Here is a 21,896-nt window from a genome sequence, read left to right on the forward strand (position 1 = left end):
TTTTTGAGGGAATAAATAAATTTAATGACATGTGATATATATGATTAATGATATTCTCAAATTTAATAATTTTATTTTTTTTATTGTTAACAGTTGGAATGACAAACAAATTTAAACAAAAATTTCATTTTAATTTTTTTTTTAGGGAAGAATATATTGCAGAACAAATTTAATAATGTTCTGCAAATGTAAGGAATTATGTTTATATTTGAATTTTTATTTTACTTTATATATACATTAATATTTTTATTTGAATTTTAAAGCTATTAGTTATTATGTTTTATACGTGCAAATGCAAGGAATCGAGAATTCAGAAAAATACAATCAAGGATGCAAGTTTAAAATATTTGTGTTATATGTGCAAAACATCAACATAATTAAATATCGGTTTTATATGTAAAAAAGTAGTATTTATTAATATAGATTATATTTTTTTTATAAGTTGATTATATAACGTTTTAAATTTCTGTATTATTTTATTTTATTTTTATAATAAGATTTATAAAGAAAAGTTTTGGAGAGAGTTTGTGGAGGAAATAATATATTGTAAATTGTTTTATATTATTATTATATAAAAAATTAAATAAGTAAAAGAATATAAGAATAAACATATCGTTCATTGGTTTGACCCATTTTTTTTGTTGTTTATTCTTTTGTTATATCGACCAATATGGAATTTTGAAAGATTTTAAAAGGCATTTTATATAAAAATTGTGATATTAAATTAAGACATTAAATTAATAATACTTTTTAAAAAAAGTCTAGTGCTAATTAGGATTTTTTAAAAAAGAGCAATAAAATAAGATGATATTTAATTAAGGCAATTAAAAAAAAAATAAAGAGGACAATGAAATTTGATGTTTTCTTTTATATTGACAATTTAGAATCTTTAAAGATTTTAAAAAAGCATTTTTTATATATAAAAAATTATGATATTAAATTAAGACTTTAAATTATAATAATATTAGAAAAAAGTTTAGTGTTAATTAAGATTTTTTTTAAAAAAAATTAATAAAATAAGATGGTATTTAATTAAGACCATTAAAAAAAATTTAAAGAGGAGAATGAAATCCGATGGTACTAAATTAAGATTATTTCTAACTTGTAAAAAATCTTCTGATAAGAGTATGCATCAACACAGTAATATTTAATTAAGATTTTTTTTTTAAGGTTATGAAAGATCTTCTTCTAAGAGTATGCATGGACAGAGAGATATTCAATTTTTTTTATATACTTAAATGGTATTCAATTAAAAGAAATTGGATTTTTTTTCCAACAAAGCAGTATGCATAATTGGAAAATGAAAAGTTTCATGTCCTGTACCAAGGAATAACATTTCAAAACTAGAAAAAGCTAAATGTTAAACAACCGATAGTAAAATATAACAATATATTATACAAAAATCAACATATTAACAAAATATATGTGTTTTTAAAATTCAATATTATATTAGTAATAATTTTGTCAATTATACCCTTATATTATTTTCTACTTAATTTTATCATTTTACATATTTACAACAATTTTATTATAGTAAAAATTAATTTATGAAAAATAAGAAAAGTCAATACATTTTTTGTTTTAAAAAGAAAACTCAATGACACTAAAAAAAAATAGAGAGAGCGAGGTAGCTAGTAATTACAATCATTAATTATAATCCAATTTATTATCATGAGTGTATCCAATAAAGTGAAGTTGCATTCAAATGAATTGTCACAAATTATACCAACTAGCTTCGACTATAAATTAATGTCCAGGCCAAGTAGAAGACATCGTCACAATCCAACAAAACATGATGGACAAGTCTTTGGTTAAGCTAGGTTTCTTTGTTGTCCTCCTGCTATTTGTTTCAGGTAAGTAATTTCTTGTTTCTTTGCAGAAGCTTCGTATAATTCTTTTATGAGGAATACTAGTGATTTTTTTTTTCTTTTTCTTTTTACGAGCATTCATCTTCTTTTGTTTATAAAACATTATTTACATGTATAGGGTTGATCAGTGATAAAAAGTTGTGAGAAAAAAAAAAAAGTTTTCAGTTTTGCAGTGCGAAGGTGAAGAAGATCGAAAAGGCAAAATCGACTTGAATGTACCTTGCATGACGAGTAATCAATGCCCTGGCTGTCCCTGCATTTGGCGTCACTGTCAATGTGATCTGAAGATGGAAGCAGAAGCAGAACAAAAACTAATTAGGCTCAAGAGACTACTGCACAGGTTCAAAAACAAAAAAATCCATGACAATAATAATTGATCAGTTTTGAATCAAGGGTGTGCAAAATTCTCTCTTTTAAGAAATAAATACCATAGTTGATTTTATGTGTGACAAATTATGTGCAGCAACAACTTCATTTCTTTAATTTAAATGAAACAAGTAAAATAAAATAATTTAATAACATTTTAAATACTTTTAAGAACATTTATGAGTAACCGGGTAGAATTTAGTTATTTATATGATTCTCGATATTTGTAATTATCAGAAATTATGATTTTTGAATATAAGAAAAAAAATTTCCTATTAAACCTTCCTTAGATGTTAATTTATATAGATATAGATTAATTTTATTATTTATAATATATATATATATGATAAAATTAATATATATTGTGATAATTAATTAATTAACCAATTAAATTATTTGGTTTGATTTGATTGGTTTCTTGATTGAATCAATTTTTTTTATTAATAACTTATGAAAATTATTAATATATTAGTTTTTGTAAAAAAAAGTTCTATAATACAAAATAAAATAAATTGAATATATACAAAAAGAAGCAAATCGAATAGAAGAAAGTGTTATAAAAAAATATGCTCTTAACTTCTTTACTTTTATTGGTTCAAAAAATAAGATAAAGATAAACATTTTATTTTTGGTAAAGAATAAAGATAATATATATATATATATATATATATATATATATATACTATAATAGATACAAAATTTTAAGTAAAACACAGTAATAAAATAATTGAAATGGGAATAGTAATATAGGTTGAAATAAAACGCTAAATATAAATTCAAGATGATAATAAATAAAAAAATATTATGTTGAAAATATAGGTATAGAGCACAGGGTCACTGCTCAAGTGAAACATGGACAAGTCTTTCATTCTTTTAATCTTTTATTGTTTATGGTACAGTTATGAAGTGAAACTTGAACTACTTTGATACATTTTTAATTTTAAAAAATTAAAATAAAACATTTTTAAAAGGACTACAATCGAACTTAAGAAATTTTAAAAGATTAAAAAAAACATATTTTATTCTAAGAAATAAATGTTATAGTTGACTTTATGCGTTGAGAAATTACGTGCACAAGAAACTTAGGCATTTTAGAATTATTTTTAATTTAAATATATTTTAATCATCTAAATTAATATGATGATTTTTGTTTTTGATTCATCGTAGCAAATTTGATTTTTTATTTCCTATCAAGAAAATTAATAAATTAGTCCCCCTTACTCATGTCATAACAACTTTGTCACATCATATCTGTAACGTAAACCTATAAAGTAGGGTGTTATTTATTTGGTAAATTCAAGTGGGGTGTTTTAATATTTCTAAGCATGAAATTATATTAGAAGAGGTAGTATAATTTTTATGGATAAAAAAAAATATTAGAATCAATAAACTCAATATGTTGACATGATTATACATTTGAAAAAAAAAATCTCTCTCATTCTTTTGACACCTAGTGTTTCATTTTTAAAACATCAATTTTTGGTCTTTTTTTAAATATGTCAAATTTATCATTATAATGAACTTGGTTAATCCAATTTAAAAGTGATCTTCAGTCAATACCACTGTTATGAGACTTTTAAATTAACAATCGTGTATGACATGTTTGAAACCTTGAAAAGAAATCAACTTTGAATTTTTTGTGTTAAAAAAAAACGGCAAGTTAACTTGAGTATGAAACTCATTAAATACTTGGTCTCATAAACTCGTAAACAAAATATAGCAAAATAGTTAAACTTAGGAAAGAAATATTGAAATGAAAGAATAAATGAAACAACGAATGCTAAGGTTAGACAACCTGAATAATCTTTTCATTATGTGGAAGTAAAGAAATGCGACACAGTCAAGAAAACAAAACAAAACCACACATTGGGGAATAAATTAATATTACTGTAATAGCAAAATTGAAGTTGTTCTACATAGTTTATAGCTTATAGATAATAAAAGCTAACTATGAATATTGTCCCGTGCATCATCCAAAGATTCTTTCTGTCCTTGATATATCACATATTTATCAATATCAATTGAGAAAACGAGATTGGGATTAAACATCTTAGACTGTCGAATAGCCTTACTGAAACCATTTTCATGCTCAACAACAACTTGACATTCAGCATCAATAAGTTATTTTTCCAATTTAACCTTTGTCAAGGATATTGAGAGTATTATCTTCTTCAAGTTGAGAGATTACGAGAACCAGGAAGATGCAAAACATCCCTACAGCCCAAGGGATATGAGGTAATTATTGTAAATTATTTATATCATCCTCTTTAGCAGGTGAAAGAATAATATCGACAAAACTTTTAAACCTTATTGGATTTGACTGTCAATAAAGAGGGAACCTAGGTCTAACATTCTCATGAAAAATATTGTCAATTTCAGAATGATTATTTTTTGGACAAACTTTGAAGGATTCATTTTTGAAATTTTTATATGAACGACAATATAAAGTGAAAACACCTTGAGCATGGATTCCATTTAGAGAAATCCAACCTATAGGTTCACCATATTTGAGTTGATAAAAATGCATAAATTTGAGAAGAGTAGGTTGGATAGACATTAAAGAGCATGATATTTGAAAAGTCCGAAGCCCCACCTATTTGAGTGAAGTTGTGTGGGGGCAATATTAATCTTAGTCAGAAGATCACACTCAAAATAAGTAAAAATGATTAATAAACCAAGAGCAGAAAAGAAACATATACAAAAGTATAAATTAATGTTATCGAGTGAACCAGCAAAACACTAGATCGTCTGAATTATAATGCTCCACCAGTAGCCGAGGATAAAACAATGCTTTTCTTCCTTGTACAACCATGGGAGGATGAGAATCCTTTCTATTATTGCCACCTTTTTTCTCTTAACATTCAAAGCCACATTTTTAGTATCTTCAACGACAACAAAATGACCTTCTCTAGATGCTATGTACTCCCCCCAGAGTGATTATACGTAGGGTTACTAAGGGTGTGATAAGACAATGAATGACCTTCTTTGTTTGCATCCACAACACCTTCTGGCGGTATATGTAGATGCCTTAACCACATAGCCAAAAGGCTCAAACCTTTTTAACTCTATTAAAATTGTTATAATCCAAATCGTAAATAGGAGAAGAGACTCAAAATAGTGTACCTGGAAAGAAAGGCACGCCAAAAGGAACAAGCTCACCTTCGATAAATATCAAAGAGGAAATATAAACAGTAAAAAGATGAAAGGTATTGGTAAATATTTATAGGTAGTATGAAATGAAATAAAAAGAGAAAGAGGGGAAGGGCTAAAAAGTCATTGCTTTTCTCGAAAAAGTCACAAGAAGTTACAACTATTGTTGTAACCTTATAGCACCTCCAGGAGGGTGCTTGTGCTGTGTCTTAAAAATAAGATACGGAGCTTATTAAAAATTTCTATTGGAGTGATCCTAGGTGGCACTTGAGTTGCTTAAAAATTTGTCAATGTTACTTGTACAAGGCACGTTGCTTAGCATTAAGTAGAGAACTCTGATTGGCTAAAATACATCTACCTGGAAAATGGTTCAGATTTAAGAAAATAAAAAAAATTTGAAAAGAACGTGTTCATCTTCGTCTCCTCCGACACCCTCCGCGCATGACCAGAATGGCAGCCGGCGACCATCGCGTGATCAGAACGGCAGCCAGAACCACCGCAACCACCGCGAGCGCCAGAACCCCTCCGCGTGCAACCCAGAACCCCTCCGCGCGCGACCCCTCAGCCCAGACCACCTCCGCGTGCGACCCAGAACCCCTCCGCGTGCGACCCAGAACCCCCCGCAACCCCTCCGCGCGCGACCCCTCAGCCCAGACCACCTCCGCGCGCCGGTCAGAGAAAAGAGAGGGAAGAGAAGTGCGGTGGGAGAAGAGAGAATGAATAGAGAGTGCAGTGGGAGAAGAGAGAGTGAAGAGAAAGTGGGGTGGGAGAAGAGAGAGTGAAGAGAGAGTGCGGTGGGAGAAGAGAGTTGATAGACGTAAATAAAAAAAAATAAACGTTGGAGAGCCGTTGGAGAGGTAAAAATTTCTTTTTATTATTAAAATTTTTTATATATTTTTTATTATGTAATTTTTTTTATTATTGAAATATGAGTTGTAAAAAAATTGAGGTGTCAAAAAGTGTAATATGAGTTGTAAAAAAGTTGAAGTGCTTATAAGCAATTGCCATTGGAGTAAAAGTTGTAAAAATATAGTATGAGTTGCTTATGAGTGACGTGACACAGTGAAACCCATTTAAAGTGGTTGGGAGTTGCTTATAAGCAACTCCCATTGTAGATGCTCTTAACAAAGCGAAAAGGTGTTTATCAATATATCAATCACAAAAATAGTAACTCTTAAACAAAAAGTTATGGCTTAAATTTTTTTTTTTTTTACATTTTTCAACATTATAATAATTACCTCTTAAAACGCTATAATATATGTAAAATCATATAAACGTGTCATGTACAATTTAATTAAATTTATTTATGTCTATGTGAAGACAATAACCTTTAGTTCTTTAGTTTAACTTTGAACTTGGGAGCCTGTGTACTAATCAAGTTATAGCATAACTCGAATAAATAGACAAACTCGAGTTTGAAAGATCAATCTAACTCAGACTTAGGATGTAAACTCAGATATGAAGATGTATTTACCTGACAATAGAAAGATAACCACAAAGGAGTGATTACTAAGGTTAATGAGCAAGTAGAGAGGTTAACAAGACAGGTAGGTATTATATGGAAAGGATCCAAAGGAGAATACTAATTTAATCTTTATTGTCCTTTTTGCATGTACACAACCTCTCACAGACAATCTCAGAGGACGAACAATCTCATACCTACATCACAAAATTAGAAAAGAAAATCTTGAAGAAGTAGATTGAAGTATAATAAATAAATAAAAAGTATTGTTATTTATAATTTGTTACCTATAATTTTAGAGGACAAACAATCTCATCATGTTTTTTTAAATTTGTTAAAATTATATTATTTTTAATATAATAAAAAATATATAGTTTTAATAATTTGATATTACATATATGTTACAATTTTATAATATTAATAAAAATAATGGTGTATACATTTCATTGACATTTGTTTTTTAACTTCTATACTTTATTTTATTTAGCTTTTATTTTTAACTTTTCTGTAAGTTTATTTTTTAATATTCTAACACCCTCTAAATAACTATTAAAAGTCACTCACATCTTTTAATTGTTAATCATCATTCATATATATATATATATATATATATATATATAACTTCAATTATTATTTTTTGCACTAGTATATCTATATAAAGTGGTATCAACTATATCATTTTTAAAAAATAAAAAATATGATTCATTGTAATCGAAATACCTCCTATCTTCAACATGACTTCATGCGTAAGCTAAAAATTGGATCTCAACCGTTAATTAAGAACACGGGTATTTTTTTTATTTCAATCACATATGCTAACAATTATATATATATAGAGGAGGGTTCAAACGACACCGGTGTAACTTTTACTAAGTGTTACACCGCTCAATAACTATATTAAATGTGAATTTTGAAAATACAACCGTTAGATTGAAAGTTCATATCTCTTAGATTATATATATCAAATTTTATATTAATCTAAGATGATTTAATACTTCATTCTTATAAAACAAAATTGACGTAATATATACATTTCAAAATATACTAAAATATGAACACTTTGATTACCTTCAAGTTGTTGTTCAATTTTAACAAATTTTACATATATGATCTAAGAGATATGAACTTTCAATCTAACGGTTGGATTTTCAAAATTTACATTTAATATAAAGTTATTGAGCGGTGTAACACTTAGTAAAAGTTACACCGGTGTCGTTTGAATCCTCCTCATATATATATATATATATATATATGGGGTTATAATTACACCTGTATAACTTTTACTAAGTATTACACCATTCAATAACTTTATATTAAATGTGAATTTTGTAAATCTAATCGTTAGATTTCATATCACTTTATTTGTGTATATCAAATTTTGTTAAAATTGAACAACAATCTGAAGATAATCAAAGTGTTCATATTTTAGTATATTTTGAAATGAATATATTAGCTAATTTTGTTGAATGAAGTATCAAATCATCTTGAATTAATATAAAATTTTGTATATATAATCTAAGAGTAAAGAACTTTCAATCTAACGGTTAGATTTACAAAATTCACATTTAATATAGAGTTATTAAGCGGTGTAATACTCAATAAAAGTTATACCAATATTATTATATATAACCCTCCTCTCTCTCTCTATATATATATATATATATATGAGGAGGGTTCAAACGACACCGGTGTAACTTTAACTAAGCGTTACACCGCTCAATAACTTTATATTAAATGTGAAGTTTGTAAATCTAACCGTTAGATTGAAAGTTCATATCTCTTAGATCATATATATCAAATTTTATATTAATCTAAGATGATTTGATACTGCATTCTCGTAAAACAAAATTGACGTAATATATACATTTCAAAATATATTAAAATATGAACACTTTGATTACCTTCAAGTTGTTGTTCAATTTTAACAAAATTTGACATATATGATCTAAGAGATATAAACTTTCAATCTAACGGTTGGATTTACAAAATTCACATTTAATATAAAGTTATTGAGCGGTGTAACACTTAATAAAAGTTACACCGGTGTCGTTTGAACCCTCCTCTATATATATATATATATATATATATATATATATATATATATATATATATATATATATTATTTTACATTAATTTTATAAAAGTCAACCCATATATTAATGCATATAGAAGAAATTGAATCTGCACATAATTCATTTTCTAAAAAAGTAAAAAACTATACAAAAAAGTGGCTTTAAATAAATGCTCTTAGAACTTAGAAGTTATTTTAAAAATATTTTTAACAATAAACAATAGCTTTAATAATGACACTATTAGAAAGTCATTTGACCTATTTATTAAAGAAACTTAAATTTGAAAACGTACTCTTAATTTAATACTACATGATTAATATTTTCCGTGGTTTTTTAATTCGGTGGTCTTACTTTATGTGTGTATAAGTTTTTATTATTAATTTACAGAAATTATAATGAAAGATAAAAGAATTTAAATCTAGACTCTATATATACTATTTTAATTTCTTAATTATATGTATATCTTGTTAAAATTTCTCAAAAAAAAATTATTATAAAAACTATATCACTACATTAATTTGTTTTTTTTTTAGACTCAATCATAGTTGAATAAAATATCACAACTTATACAAAACTATTTTTGAAGATACTATATAGAAGAAAAAAAATAAAAAATAAATACCAGCTAGCTTATGGGCTATAAATTAATGTACAGTTCGAGGCTAGGTGGAAGACATCAACAGTCATTTGCCAAATAAAACATGGACAAGTCTTTTGTTAAGCTAGGTTTCTTCCTCCTCATCTTGGTATCTGCTTCAGGTAAGTAATTTCCTCTTTCTTTGCAGAAACCTTCATCAATTCCTTTACTTATTATATATATTAATTAAACACGACTTACATTTCATACATGGATGGATATATATCGGATTATTTCAAAATTAACTCTTGATCGAGTACGGTGCCATGGCATCACCCATGTTAAAAGTTAGTATATATTCAAAAAAAATTGAGTCAATTTTTCGTTTTCAGAACACCTTGACTATAAATGAAATATATTGTGGTTTTATGACTATGAGGCAATCATAGTTAAGAAATGATGTTAATAAAATTTTATATTTAATTAACCTAACACATGAGTGTATTCAGTATATATAGATGGGTTATTGAGAAATTAATTAAAGAGAATGAATTTGTATATAGTTTTGAAGTGTGAAGCTAAAGAAGAAGAAATGGATTTGCATATACCTTGCTGGTCTAGCCGTGATTGCCCTGGCTGTCCTTGCATAAATCGTCAGTGTCGATGTGATCTGGAGATGAAAGAAGAACAACAACAAAAGCTTGAGAGTTTAATGCAGATGTCCAAAAAGAATTCCCATGACAGTGATTAATGATAATTAGTCAGTGTGAATAAGTTAATTAAATTATGAAATAAATTCAGTTGCTGCTGATTTTATGCGTGGGATATTATTATGTGCCTCAAGGTTTCTAAGTTTAATTTATATGAAATCAAAAATAAAAATATATATTTAAATTTATAATTAATGTCTTAGTTCGTATTTACTGCTTAGCATTTTTATTTTAAAATAATAGTTACCATTTAATTTTTAGGATAAAACAGATAATTTTATTAAATGTTCTTTATTTTAAATATATAATTTTGTTTTTCAAATGATTGACCTAATAGTAGAGAGTTGGGATAGTATGTATAGAATCCTAGGTTTGAACCCTAATGTAATCCGTATAATTTCTATAAATAGAAAAAAGTTTTATTGATTTGGATCACTTTAGTAAAGTATTAAATATAAGTTTTATGAATGGAAAAATGTTGTTCAAAAGAGAAACCTAACTAAAAAGTTGGTTAATCAAAGTTTTCAATAGAAATTAGTCATTAACTTTATTATTGAATATTTTATATCAATAATATAATTAAAAGAATTGTTTTTTTACTATCTTTTAAAAAAGATAAAATTTACAAAAATAAAACAACTAATGGCTTTTGGTTTTAAAATAAGTTGAAGTGTAACTGAAACACTAAAACCTACTCAATGACAGAAAGTTTGAGTAAAATCTTAAATTATAAATAAAAAATAAATTAGAGTGCATTTCATTATTTGAATTAGTTATAAATAAATGGGCTAATGTTTCCAAGATAGCTGTTAAGCCCAACACAATACATGGTATAAATCGTCAATTTTCTTCCAACTCATCAAAATACGGGCCTATCCAATTCAGGTCAAGGCTATAAGAAAAATATACGTGTGAGATTATTTGAGGTTCATCATATATACACCTCCTTTTTTCTATAAATACACCTCCTTTTAAAAAGAATAATTAAAATTTTAAAACATTTTTAATTTTTTGTTTTAAATTTTTTAATTTTACATCCACAATATTTAATTTAGTACTTTTTTTTTACATATCTTTCCGTCTTTTTTTAATTTTTACATGCACTCCCTTATTTTTCCTTCATCCCACCTATTTTGGTAGCATCTAAAAATTAAAAGAGAAAAAAAGAAGTGTGTGAATAAGAAGAAGAAAATAGCAAATTGAAAGTTAAAAGTGTAAAATTATTATTTTTTTTTTAAAATATAATATTTTATAATTTTTTTTAAAAGAAGGAGGTGTACTTATAAAAAAAAAATGAGATGTATATATCATGAGCCATTATTTGATTGTTTTAAATAAATGGACTAGAATTTGCAAGCTAGCTGTTAAGCCCACAACAATGCACTTTATAAACTGTCAAATTTCTTGTAACTCTTCTGGGCCCATGCTATTCAGGTCAAGGATATGACAAAAATGAATTTAATTGCAATTCTAATCTTTATAGTTTAAATTAGGTTTAATACATTAGTAGGTTATTTTTTTTTATAAATTTAATTTATAAAATTTGTAATTAGATTCTTGATCTTTTATAATTTTTTATTCCAAAAAAAAAATTATGGACACGGTAAGATGTTAAACTTTTAAAATTTGCTGTTTAAAGTAGTTTTGTAAGTCTTGAGTAGAAGTTTGAAACAATTTAATTGATTTGATTTATGAATACAAAATGAAAATTTGAATATTTTGATGAAAAAATTAACCAAGGGATTAGATTTGTTTAATCCTAAAATTAAAGAGACTAAAATTATACGTAGTTTAAATGAAGGATTAAAAAATACAATTTTATCAAATATATTGTGTAATATTTTAAGATTCTTTCTATATATATATTTGTCTTGTAGAAATATCTAAGCATGCAATTGGAAATGCAATATTTAGTTATTCTAGGTTATTATACATCAAACTCTTTTCTAGTGAAAAATCAAACACACCCCCAAAAAATGGTCGTTTTATCATTTTCATTGGCATTTAAAGACTCGATAACATAAGAAAATCAAGTTAATTTATTGAGTGAACAAACACTTTTGTCTAATTGTTAGTGTTTTTACACTAATTCTGAAATTAAGAAAAATTATATAAGTCGAATGTGTCAAATAAGTTATTAAATTTTATTATTTATTATCATTTTAATTTTTAAATATATATTAATATTATCACTTAAGTCATATTTTTTTGAATTATAAATTAATATAATTGTCAATATGGGCTTTTAAGATTATTTTTAATTTTTTTATTCAGAGACTAATATATCAATACATATTGAATTTAAGGACTAAATTGACTATTTATTCCTAATTTATCACTTAAAACAACCTTGTGAAAAAAATTAATTTAAAATATTGATTTAAGAAAATATAAACTTTTATTGATTCAAATTTTCAAATATAACCTGATGTCGTATAATTTTGAATATCAGATTAAGAACTTTATTGATTCAATACCTTCTAAATTTAAGAAATATAACCTCATGTCTTCTTATTTTAAATTTGTGATGATACGAATTGTATCCAACACAATTAAGAACTTGTATATATTAGACAACTTGAAAGAAGAAAAAAAACTCAGTAGCGGAATGTTGGGTACCATGTTTTGGTTGGAATGAGTAAGGCTCTTCTAATTTGGTTCTTATCACTGTCTCCTTTGCAAAGGGTGAAAGAAAGATCCTAGTTTGGGAATTGCACACAACTTCACAAGCACCACAAATGTTGCCCAAATAAATACACGAAAGACCCAATTCAAGAGGTAATTAATTGACTATTCACGGGAAGCACCCACTCCTTTATTATGAGCATGACCAATGAAGCGTGATGCGTGGTGTTTGTTGCCTTTTATTAGTTCCTCTCACATAAAGTTGATGCCCCCCTTTTATTTCGTTTCTACATACCATGAACCTTCACCTTTTCACCATTAAATGGCCACGGAAGCTTATGGTACTTAAAATGCCCACTTTTCTCACTTTTGTTTCCCCCCAAAATGGTGTCTAGTACAATTGTGGCAAATTGGTCTTTCTTTTGTTCCCACTTAAGTACCACCACATGAATTGAGTTGAGTGACAAGTTTCAAATATCTTGTTTATTTCAGTAATATTACAAATAAAATATATATTATAGTAAATGCATTAATGTAACTCTTGAGTATTTATTTTAATTGTATACACAAATGTAATTAAAGGGTATTAATAACAAATCCTCCAAGAAATAGAAATTTCACATAAAGTTCAAGTTAAAAAAGTGAATCATGATAATGTTGTGATCTTCATTTATTTCTAATTTTTTAGTAAAATGATGGCTATAAATATGCAAGAGAGAGAATCAATAAAGAGAAATCACAACTCCTAAAAGTGTTTATCATTCAATATTTCAATAGTTATATTCTATACGACGCTTCATTTAAAGCAAGTACTAATTATGATTTGACATTATTTGTTAAATGATTTGATATGTTTGTAATAACTCAAATTTTAATGATAATATTTTGTCTAATGGGTACACTTACAATTCGGGGTGTTCAAAGAACTTATTAAACTAAACTATTGTAAAAACTAAACTAAACTAGATATAAAAAAACTAAACTAATTTCTATAAAAACTAAACTAAACTATATTTTAAGTTTTAGTTTTAAAAACTAAACTATTATAGAAAGTAGTTTAGTGCACTATAGTTCTAAATAAATAATTAATTTATAGGATTAAAAAAATAATTTTTATTTATTAATTGAATAAAAATTTATATACCTTTCGTAATTATTACTCTTTTAATATTTTTAATATAAATATTATAAAAATAAAAAAATATATTATATATATATACAAACTTATCTCTTTATTATCCAAATAATTTTATTTTTTATGCTAAAAAATATTATTATTTTAATAAAAATAATTTACAGATATTTCTTATAAATATTTTTATGAAAAATAATCTACAAGAAATTTTTGCAAATTTTGCTACAATTTTAATGATCAAAGAAAATTTTTTCCATGGTTAAAATTTACAGAAAATATTGTAAGAATTTTATTTTGTTTCTTGCAAATTTTCTTGCAAAAATAAATTTGCAAGTAATGTTTACTAAATTGTAGAAAAATTTTGCAGGTAACTTTTCCTGCGGATTTTTCTGTCAATTTTAATCTGCAAGAAAAATAAAAAAATATTTAAATTTATAAGTTTAATATTTTAAAAAAAACTTCAAGTCCCACATCAATTGAACATAAAACAATTAAAGAATATATAAGTTGGGACAACACTTACCTTATAAGTTGATTTCTATGGTTGAGTGTTAGGCTTATAATCTACAATCTTAGAATTTAAAAGATTAATATCACATGTTGGGGCGTGAAAACAAATGTTTCGGATAAATTCATTGTGATCATTAATAATTTTTTTAATTTTTTTGTAAAAAATATTCTTGCAGAATTTCTTGCAAAAAAATTCGCAAGAAACTTTCTTGCGAATTTTTTTTGCAGGAAACTTTTCTGCGATTTTTTTTGTAGGAAACCTTCCTACGATTTTTTTGCAAGAAATTTTGCTGGAAAATTTCTTGCAAATTTTAAAATTCGCAAAAACATATTATCCACGAAGTTATTACCTGTAGATAAAATTTCACACAAAAAATTGTAGGAACAACGTTTCCTGCAAATTTTTATGAAAAATTCGCAGGAAAAATAGCATGTAATAAAAAATTATAATAGTGTTAATTCATAATTAATATCAATAATTTGGTAGCTCAATTTAAAAATGTTGATTTTAAATTTGTTTTTTTTAATGTAGTTCAATTTAGTTTATAGTTAATAATAGTTTAATTTAATTGATATTATAGTTTAGTTCAAACTCCTAGAACTATAGTGCACTAATCTAGATAATAGTTTAGTTTAGTTTAGTCAATATTTATTTTAGTTCAATTTAGTTTGGTGAACTATTTATTATAGTTTAGTTTAGTTTTCTTCTAGTTTAGTTTAATTTAGCAATTTGAACACCCCTATTTACAATTAGTTCGTACCTTTGTTGCATATTTTCTATGAAACTCTTTGCACCTAGTCTTCCACAAAATCTGCAACACTCATCGAGTGGAGACCTCCTAATCATATTATAAAGGTTAAAACCAACAATAAATTTTTTTTGGAATCTTGGTCAAACTGGGTTATATTTATTATGTCTTAAGGTGACCAAAGAAGCTACTATGCTTGTTGTATGTGTGAGACTAAATCACACATTTCTCTTTAGTTTATATCTTAAGGAGTTGTAGCTTGTCTTCCTCAAGATGCTATTATTGAAGCAATTTGATCACTCATACAATGTGCATGAAATTTTTTACTTTAATCATATGTTGAGATAAGGTGATGCCTGTGCAGATTAATCGACTAAATCTGGAGTCAACTTCTTTGTCTTTTTCTTTTTGCATGTTTGTCCTACAACTTTGTTTCCTCTCTTTTTTGTAGCAGATGCTATGAACACATTTTTTGTTAGGTGTTAGTCATGATTACACTTTTAGTGATCAATGTTAAAAAAATTTGAGTTGACCACATTGACATAATTTCTAATATGACAAATGACCAACTTGAATCTTATTGAAAATATGAAGGACCAATATGAACCTATTTAGTGACATAAATGACCAAATTGAATATATACACATCTAGTTTCATCGGTCCAAACCTAACAACTCCCTACATCAAGCCATATACAATTAATTACAATTAAGAAAGAGAGAAACCAAGATCAATTATATTATTTTTTGTGAACTAATTTTAGTTAAATATCAGAATATAAAATCTTTCCCTAAATTTTATATGAACTAATTTTAGTTACCTATTAGGATGTGTTAGATTTTTTTTGAACTAATTTGAGGTAGTTATTTTTTTTTGTGACTTTAATAAATATAACTTCATATTTTTAATGTGAAACTTTAACTTCATGAAATTATTATGTGAATATACTCTTTTTTTTTTTACTTATGATTGATTCAAAATTATTTGATTGTGTTGTAATATTTTCTATATTATTTTTAATTCTAATACCATTTTAATGAATTGTGCTAATACATTCCGCTTGATAAATGATGAACAATCCCTTACTATAATCACCTTACCCATTCATCCAAATAGTAATAAATTGTGAGAATCAAACATTATAAGAGTCTCTACAAAAATAACACGTGCAGTTATCAATTTACTATTTGTACTTTGAAAGACTATTTATTTATATGTAGTAGTATAACCATTTTGTGATGATCTATGAAATTAACTATAACAACCGCATTGCCTAATTATGTGGAAATATTAGTACTACATAGAGAAAATTAATAATACATTTGGTTGAAAGCCGTAATTTAACAAAAATTTTTGTGAAAATAAAATGATTAACAATGAACTTATATGAAAATAATATTTCATGTATTACTTGGTTAAATAAAAGATACATTAAAGTCGGTAGAATGAACCATAATTGATTTTTTTTTTTTTATCTCTTGAAGAATAGTCATACACACATTCAACAATTTTATTTATGTGATAATCAATTTGTTCATCAAGATACTCCGATCTAAATCATTCAAAAAAATGTATCTACTATTAAGATTAATAAAAATAATTAAATTAATTAATTTTAGTTAATGTCATAATTCCAAATAAATCCATAGAATTCAAATAATGGAAATGGGTGTATTTAATGACAAAACTCATAAATAAATAAAAGAATTATTTTAACTAATGAGTATAATTTATAGTGTTAGTAATTAAACAAAAACATTCACCTTAAAAAATTAGTCAATTTATTAAGAATCTTAATAAATTAAGAATATAAAAGAATATTATCAATTAATACATTTTTTTTATCCATAATTTGAATTGGGTCCGTAGAAATCCACTAACATTGAGATAAACCTCAACCCTTAAAGAGCATTTACAGAAATACTTAATAATTACCTAGCTACCAATAACATTCTCATATTGAGAGAATGGAACCAACATCCTTGTAAAATATGAGTTGGCTCTTTACTCATTGGACCAATCTTTGTTAACACTAATTAATAAATTTAAAAACACACCAATATTTTTTTCTTATAATAAAACTAAAATAATACTATCATTTATATATATATATATATATATATATATATATATATATATATATATATATATATATATATATATATATATATATATATAAAAGAAGAGAGATAATTTAAAGAATGATATACTTTTTTTTCAATAACTTTTTGTTGTACAAAATATTTATAGCAATATTTTAATATAAAAAATGAACAATAAAAATTTAAAGAAAAACTTTTATGAATATCATTATATTGTAATTTTCATAATTTGAGTGATTTGATTCCTCTTTTTTATGCGATCACTTTCTGTTGATAAAGATACGATATGAAGATGCTATAGTAAATAATTATAAAATCATAATTTCTCTAATTTCCTTATATGATTACGGATGGCAAAATGGGCTGTAATTCGCGGGCCGGCCCGTTGGCCCGCCAAGAATTGGAAGCCGGGCCCAATATTTCAATTTGCCAAACTCGCCAACTCGCCGAATCAAATAGCAGGCTGGCCCATCACAACCCGCCAACTCGCATACTTTAATTTTTTATATATTTAACTTTTTATGTTTAAATTATTTTGATGTAGAAGATGAGGATGAAGATGATCAAAACAAAAAAGTATAGATAACTTCTTCCAAGGGAGCTTCTAATGTTCTTGAAATAGAAAGTTAAAATTGATTGATTGTGTTTGGACTTGTTTTGTGGACTATCAAAAATTTATTTTATTAGTAATTTATAAGTTTATAATTTGGTTTTGATTTTGGTAAGTGGGCTAAATTCTATTTGATTTTGTTATAAGTTTGTGATTTGCATGTGTTGAACACATTATAGCAAAATTTTTTTTATTTGAACTTAAAATATATTTTTTTGTAATATTTTTTGTGGTATGTAGGCTGGCCTGCCGACTCGCTAGCCCCGTCCTTAGGCAAGGTGGGCCAGCTATGCCAACCCGTTTTCTATTGGCAGCCCGGCTCAGCCCGACCAATTTTTAGCAGGCCATTGGCGGGCCGGGCTGGCCCATTTTGCCACCCATATACATGATGATTCTGCACCATTTACTTATATAATACTTTCTGTGTTTTTTTTAATGTGTATATAATACCTTATGTCAAAGAAGTAAGATGATACTCCATTATCTGTTATGAAAAAAATATATTTTATTCTTAAATATAAATAATTTTAATTATATTTATCTTATTTAATGATATTCTTTAAAAAAATATTTTTTGACATTTATAAAAAAAATAATTTAAGAAAATATTACGAGAATAATAAAATTTAATATTAATAACTTATTTTCTTAATATGCATAAAATTTTTTATTTAATTATTTATAATAAAGAATAGAGTAAGTATATTCTTTTGACCGCTATAGTTAGCCTAGTGGTTGAGTGGGGAGAGATTGAGATAGTTAGAGACATGAGGACCTAGGTTCAATTCTCATTGCTACTATCTTTATAATATTTCCTATTTAAAAAAAAAAAAAAAGGTAAGTATCTCCTTTCTCAATGTATACCTTTCATCTCTCTTTCTCTACTATTTATATATCTCTTTTTGCATATTATTTTACATTGTTTCGATATCATTTTAAATTTTTATTTAACCAAATAAAAAACTAAGGCGTCATTATCTATTCCCCCCTCATTTTCCTCCCTCTTTCTCGATAAGGACCATAACCAAAGACGGTGTTAGTATCATCTCGAAAGACCCAGGGAATAAACAAAAACTAAGAAACTTGTGCCATGTTTCAAATCTTTTAAAGCTAAATCAAGAGGAATATTTTTATTTTTAGTATGCAATGCAGGGATGTAGGTTTAATTTTTATTTTTTAATATAGAAACTTTAGTGTAAGTGAATAAAATGACTAGAATTATTCACAACTTGCATTTTCTTATTAGTTCCTTATCTCAAAAGACTCTAAATCCGGAATATGAACGAAGGGGAACAAAATCAGTCACCAGTTCCATTCCTTCCTATCTGCATCATCTAACATCTTAACAATCGTATTCCTTGTCATCTAATTCCATTTCTCAACCTTTTCATCTTCGATCTAAACAAGGCGTTTGAAACTGAAGTTAACAACCCAACAAAACATAAAGGACACACAGCAAGTAACAACGATTGCTATGTCAAATAAGAACAAATTACATAAAAATACAGACAAACAAAGAATGTATCGACTGTGATTAGTATCTATAGTCTATAATAAATTTACATTTCAAAGTACAACGCATGAAGTTGGATTCCCAACAAATGGTTGGAGTTCCTATCCCGGGAATGATCCTCAATGTTTTAAAACTAACATGAATCTTTACCATCCTCTGTGTATCATCTATAAATAAAGAGGAAAAGAAAATTAAAACAAAAGGAAAAAAAAAAAAAAAAACTTGTTTCCTCAGTTTCTCCTTATCCCCATCAAGAATTTGAAACAGAACACTTGATCAGAGACACATTAAGTGATCTCCTTAGACTCCTAACTATCTTTAGCAAACAGCAGCATGTGATTGAGAGTATCAACGCTGGGAAACGCCCCAGAAGAAGCCCAACAAGGGCAACCATAACTAGAACCGTGGAAGAACATGAATTCCCAACCCTTATCACATCATAGGAACGTGTGATTCCACAATCAAGCTTAGTGTTACTCGAGTTTTTAGCCCCACTAATATTCTCCTCTTCCACCTCCTCCACTTCAATTTCCAAAATTGGTAACTTTTCATCCTCCACAGCACTCGAAAACGAAACTTCACTACCCGATTCACTCTCCTTCTCCTTCTTCTCTTTCCTAGAGCCACGAAACTTCTTAGGCACAAGCTTCTTCACCATCCTTGACCTAAAGCCACCACTTTTGCCACCCTTGGTTTTGCATTCGGAAACTTGTTCCAAAAGACACGCCACCGAAACTTCGGAAGAAGGTTCGTCCTCCGATAACAAAGCGGGTGCCACGTCAGCACAAATCCCCAAATCGGTGGTCGCTTCCACGACCTCAATTTCACCGGTCGCGAAACCCTCGCGGCTCAATTGGCAATCCGGAACGCGCTCCTTCTTCGGGATCAGAGCCTTCCGGAACAACGCCGCGAGAACGGGAAACGAAACGGCGCGTCTCCCTGCGTATTCGAGAAGCAGAAGCGCGAACGCCGACACGGTGATCCCAACCGTGAGCCTCTCGACGCTGGCGATCAGAGCGAAGGCCATCAAAATCTTGACGAAAACGACGGCGTTTAAATTGGAGGCGTTGGGGAAGCGTGTGACGGGATCGGGAACGGCGCGGGTTGGTTGCATTGGAATAGGAGTGGCCGGAGAGGGCGGCGGCGGCGGGGGCGGGGGCGGCGGATGGGGGAGGTCCGGCGGAGGGGTTTTTTTGGAGCGGTTTTTTTTGAAGCGGGTTCGGTTTTTGACGAAGAGGTCGATGAGGGAGGTGGGGAAGCCGGTCTGGACGACGAGGGAGGCGCCGCGTTTTGGAGATTGGAGATCGGCGACGATTTGGGAGATTCGGGGGACGCGGTTTTTCTTCCACGGAAACGGCATGGTCGTTTTGGGGGTTTAGGGTTAGGAATAATGGAACATTGTTTATATGATTGGAGGATGGAAGAGGAGGAGACAAGGAAGCGATTTCCACGGAGAGAGAGAGAGAGAGAAGACGCGTGCTTGCTTGGTTGCGTGACTCAACTGTGTGAATCGATGAAATGAATAAAAAGAAGGTTGTTGTGAGTTGAAACTTGAAAATACTGTTACCGTTTTCCAACGCCTCTGCTGTTTCCTTTTTTCTTTTTAATATACATTTGGAAACTATTTACTATTTACTGACCCAGAGAGACTAACTCACCATATTTTCAACGTTCCTATTTCTAATTTCATCAATATATATAATTTTTGTCTTCATATTTTTTCATAAATTTTATGTTACTTTTTGTTACATATTTATTTTGTTAGTTTTTGTTGACACGCATAATATTTAATTTTTATTTATTTATTTATTTACGTTCTTTATTTTTATATTAATATATATTAATTAGATTAGATCACATTGGATAATTTCATCTACATTCTTTTTATATTCTCTCATTTCTTCTAGCATCAAAAAATTAGTATGTTTGGATATGTTTAGGAAAAAAATTTAAAAGTAGTTTATCAAAAAAATTCTTTAATTTTATTAGAAGAGTTCTTATAAACTTATAACCAAATAAATTTTATGGATACGTGCTCGACTAAACTTCTTCATAATTATTTTTAAAAAAATATTAAAAAAAATATGTTCTTTTATAAACTAATTTATAAAAAAATCTATTAATTTTTCTAAAAGTTTACTTTTAAGTTAAGCATAAATTTATTTGATATTTAAATATTTTTTTTAATTCCTCAAATTTAAGATAATTTTATTTTTAGTCTCTTAAATTTAAAATTGATAATTTTAATTGTGTAATTTTAAAAAAATTATAATTTTTGTACTTAAATTTTGTTAAAAAATTTATCAAATATTTTTGTATAATTATTAGTATTTGTGTTAATAAAAATATCATATTAAACTCAATTAATAATGGATAATTGTGTCATTTAAATTTAAAAGATAAATTTTTTTAAAAAATTTAAGAAATTAAAAATAATTTTTTATTT

At 27.2% G+C, this 21,896-nt stretch overlaps 1 protein-coding gene across 1 annotated transcript; it reads right to left on the bottom strand.

Moving 5' to 3' along the window:
• Nucleotides 1-19,440: 19,440 nt before the first annotated feature.
• Nucleotides 19,441-20,965, bottom strand: LOC109811447 (uncharacterized). The gene has a single exon (XM_020375204.3). It carries the CDS (start codon nt 20,808-20,810, stop codon nt 19,701-19,703), a length of 1,110 nt encoding a protein of 369 aa, XP_020230793.1. The 5' UTR covers nt 20,811-20,965; the 3' UTR covers nt 19,441-19,700.
• Nucleotides 20,966-21,896: the final 931 nt, after the last annotated feature.

This window comes from Cajanus cajan, chromosome 1 (genome assembly GCF_000230855.2).
Source record: "Cajanus cajan strain Asha chromosome 1, NIPB_CcT2T_4, whole genome shotgun sequence".
Classification (NCBI taxonomy): domain Eukaryota; kingdom Viridiplantae; phylum Streptophyta; class Magnoliopsida; order Fabales; family Fabaceae; genus Cajanus; species Cajanus cajan.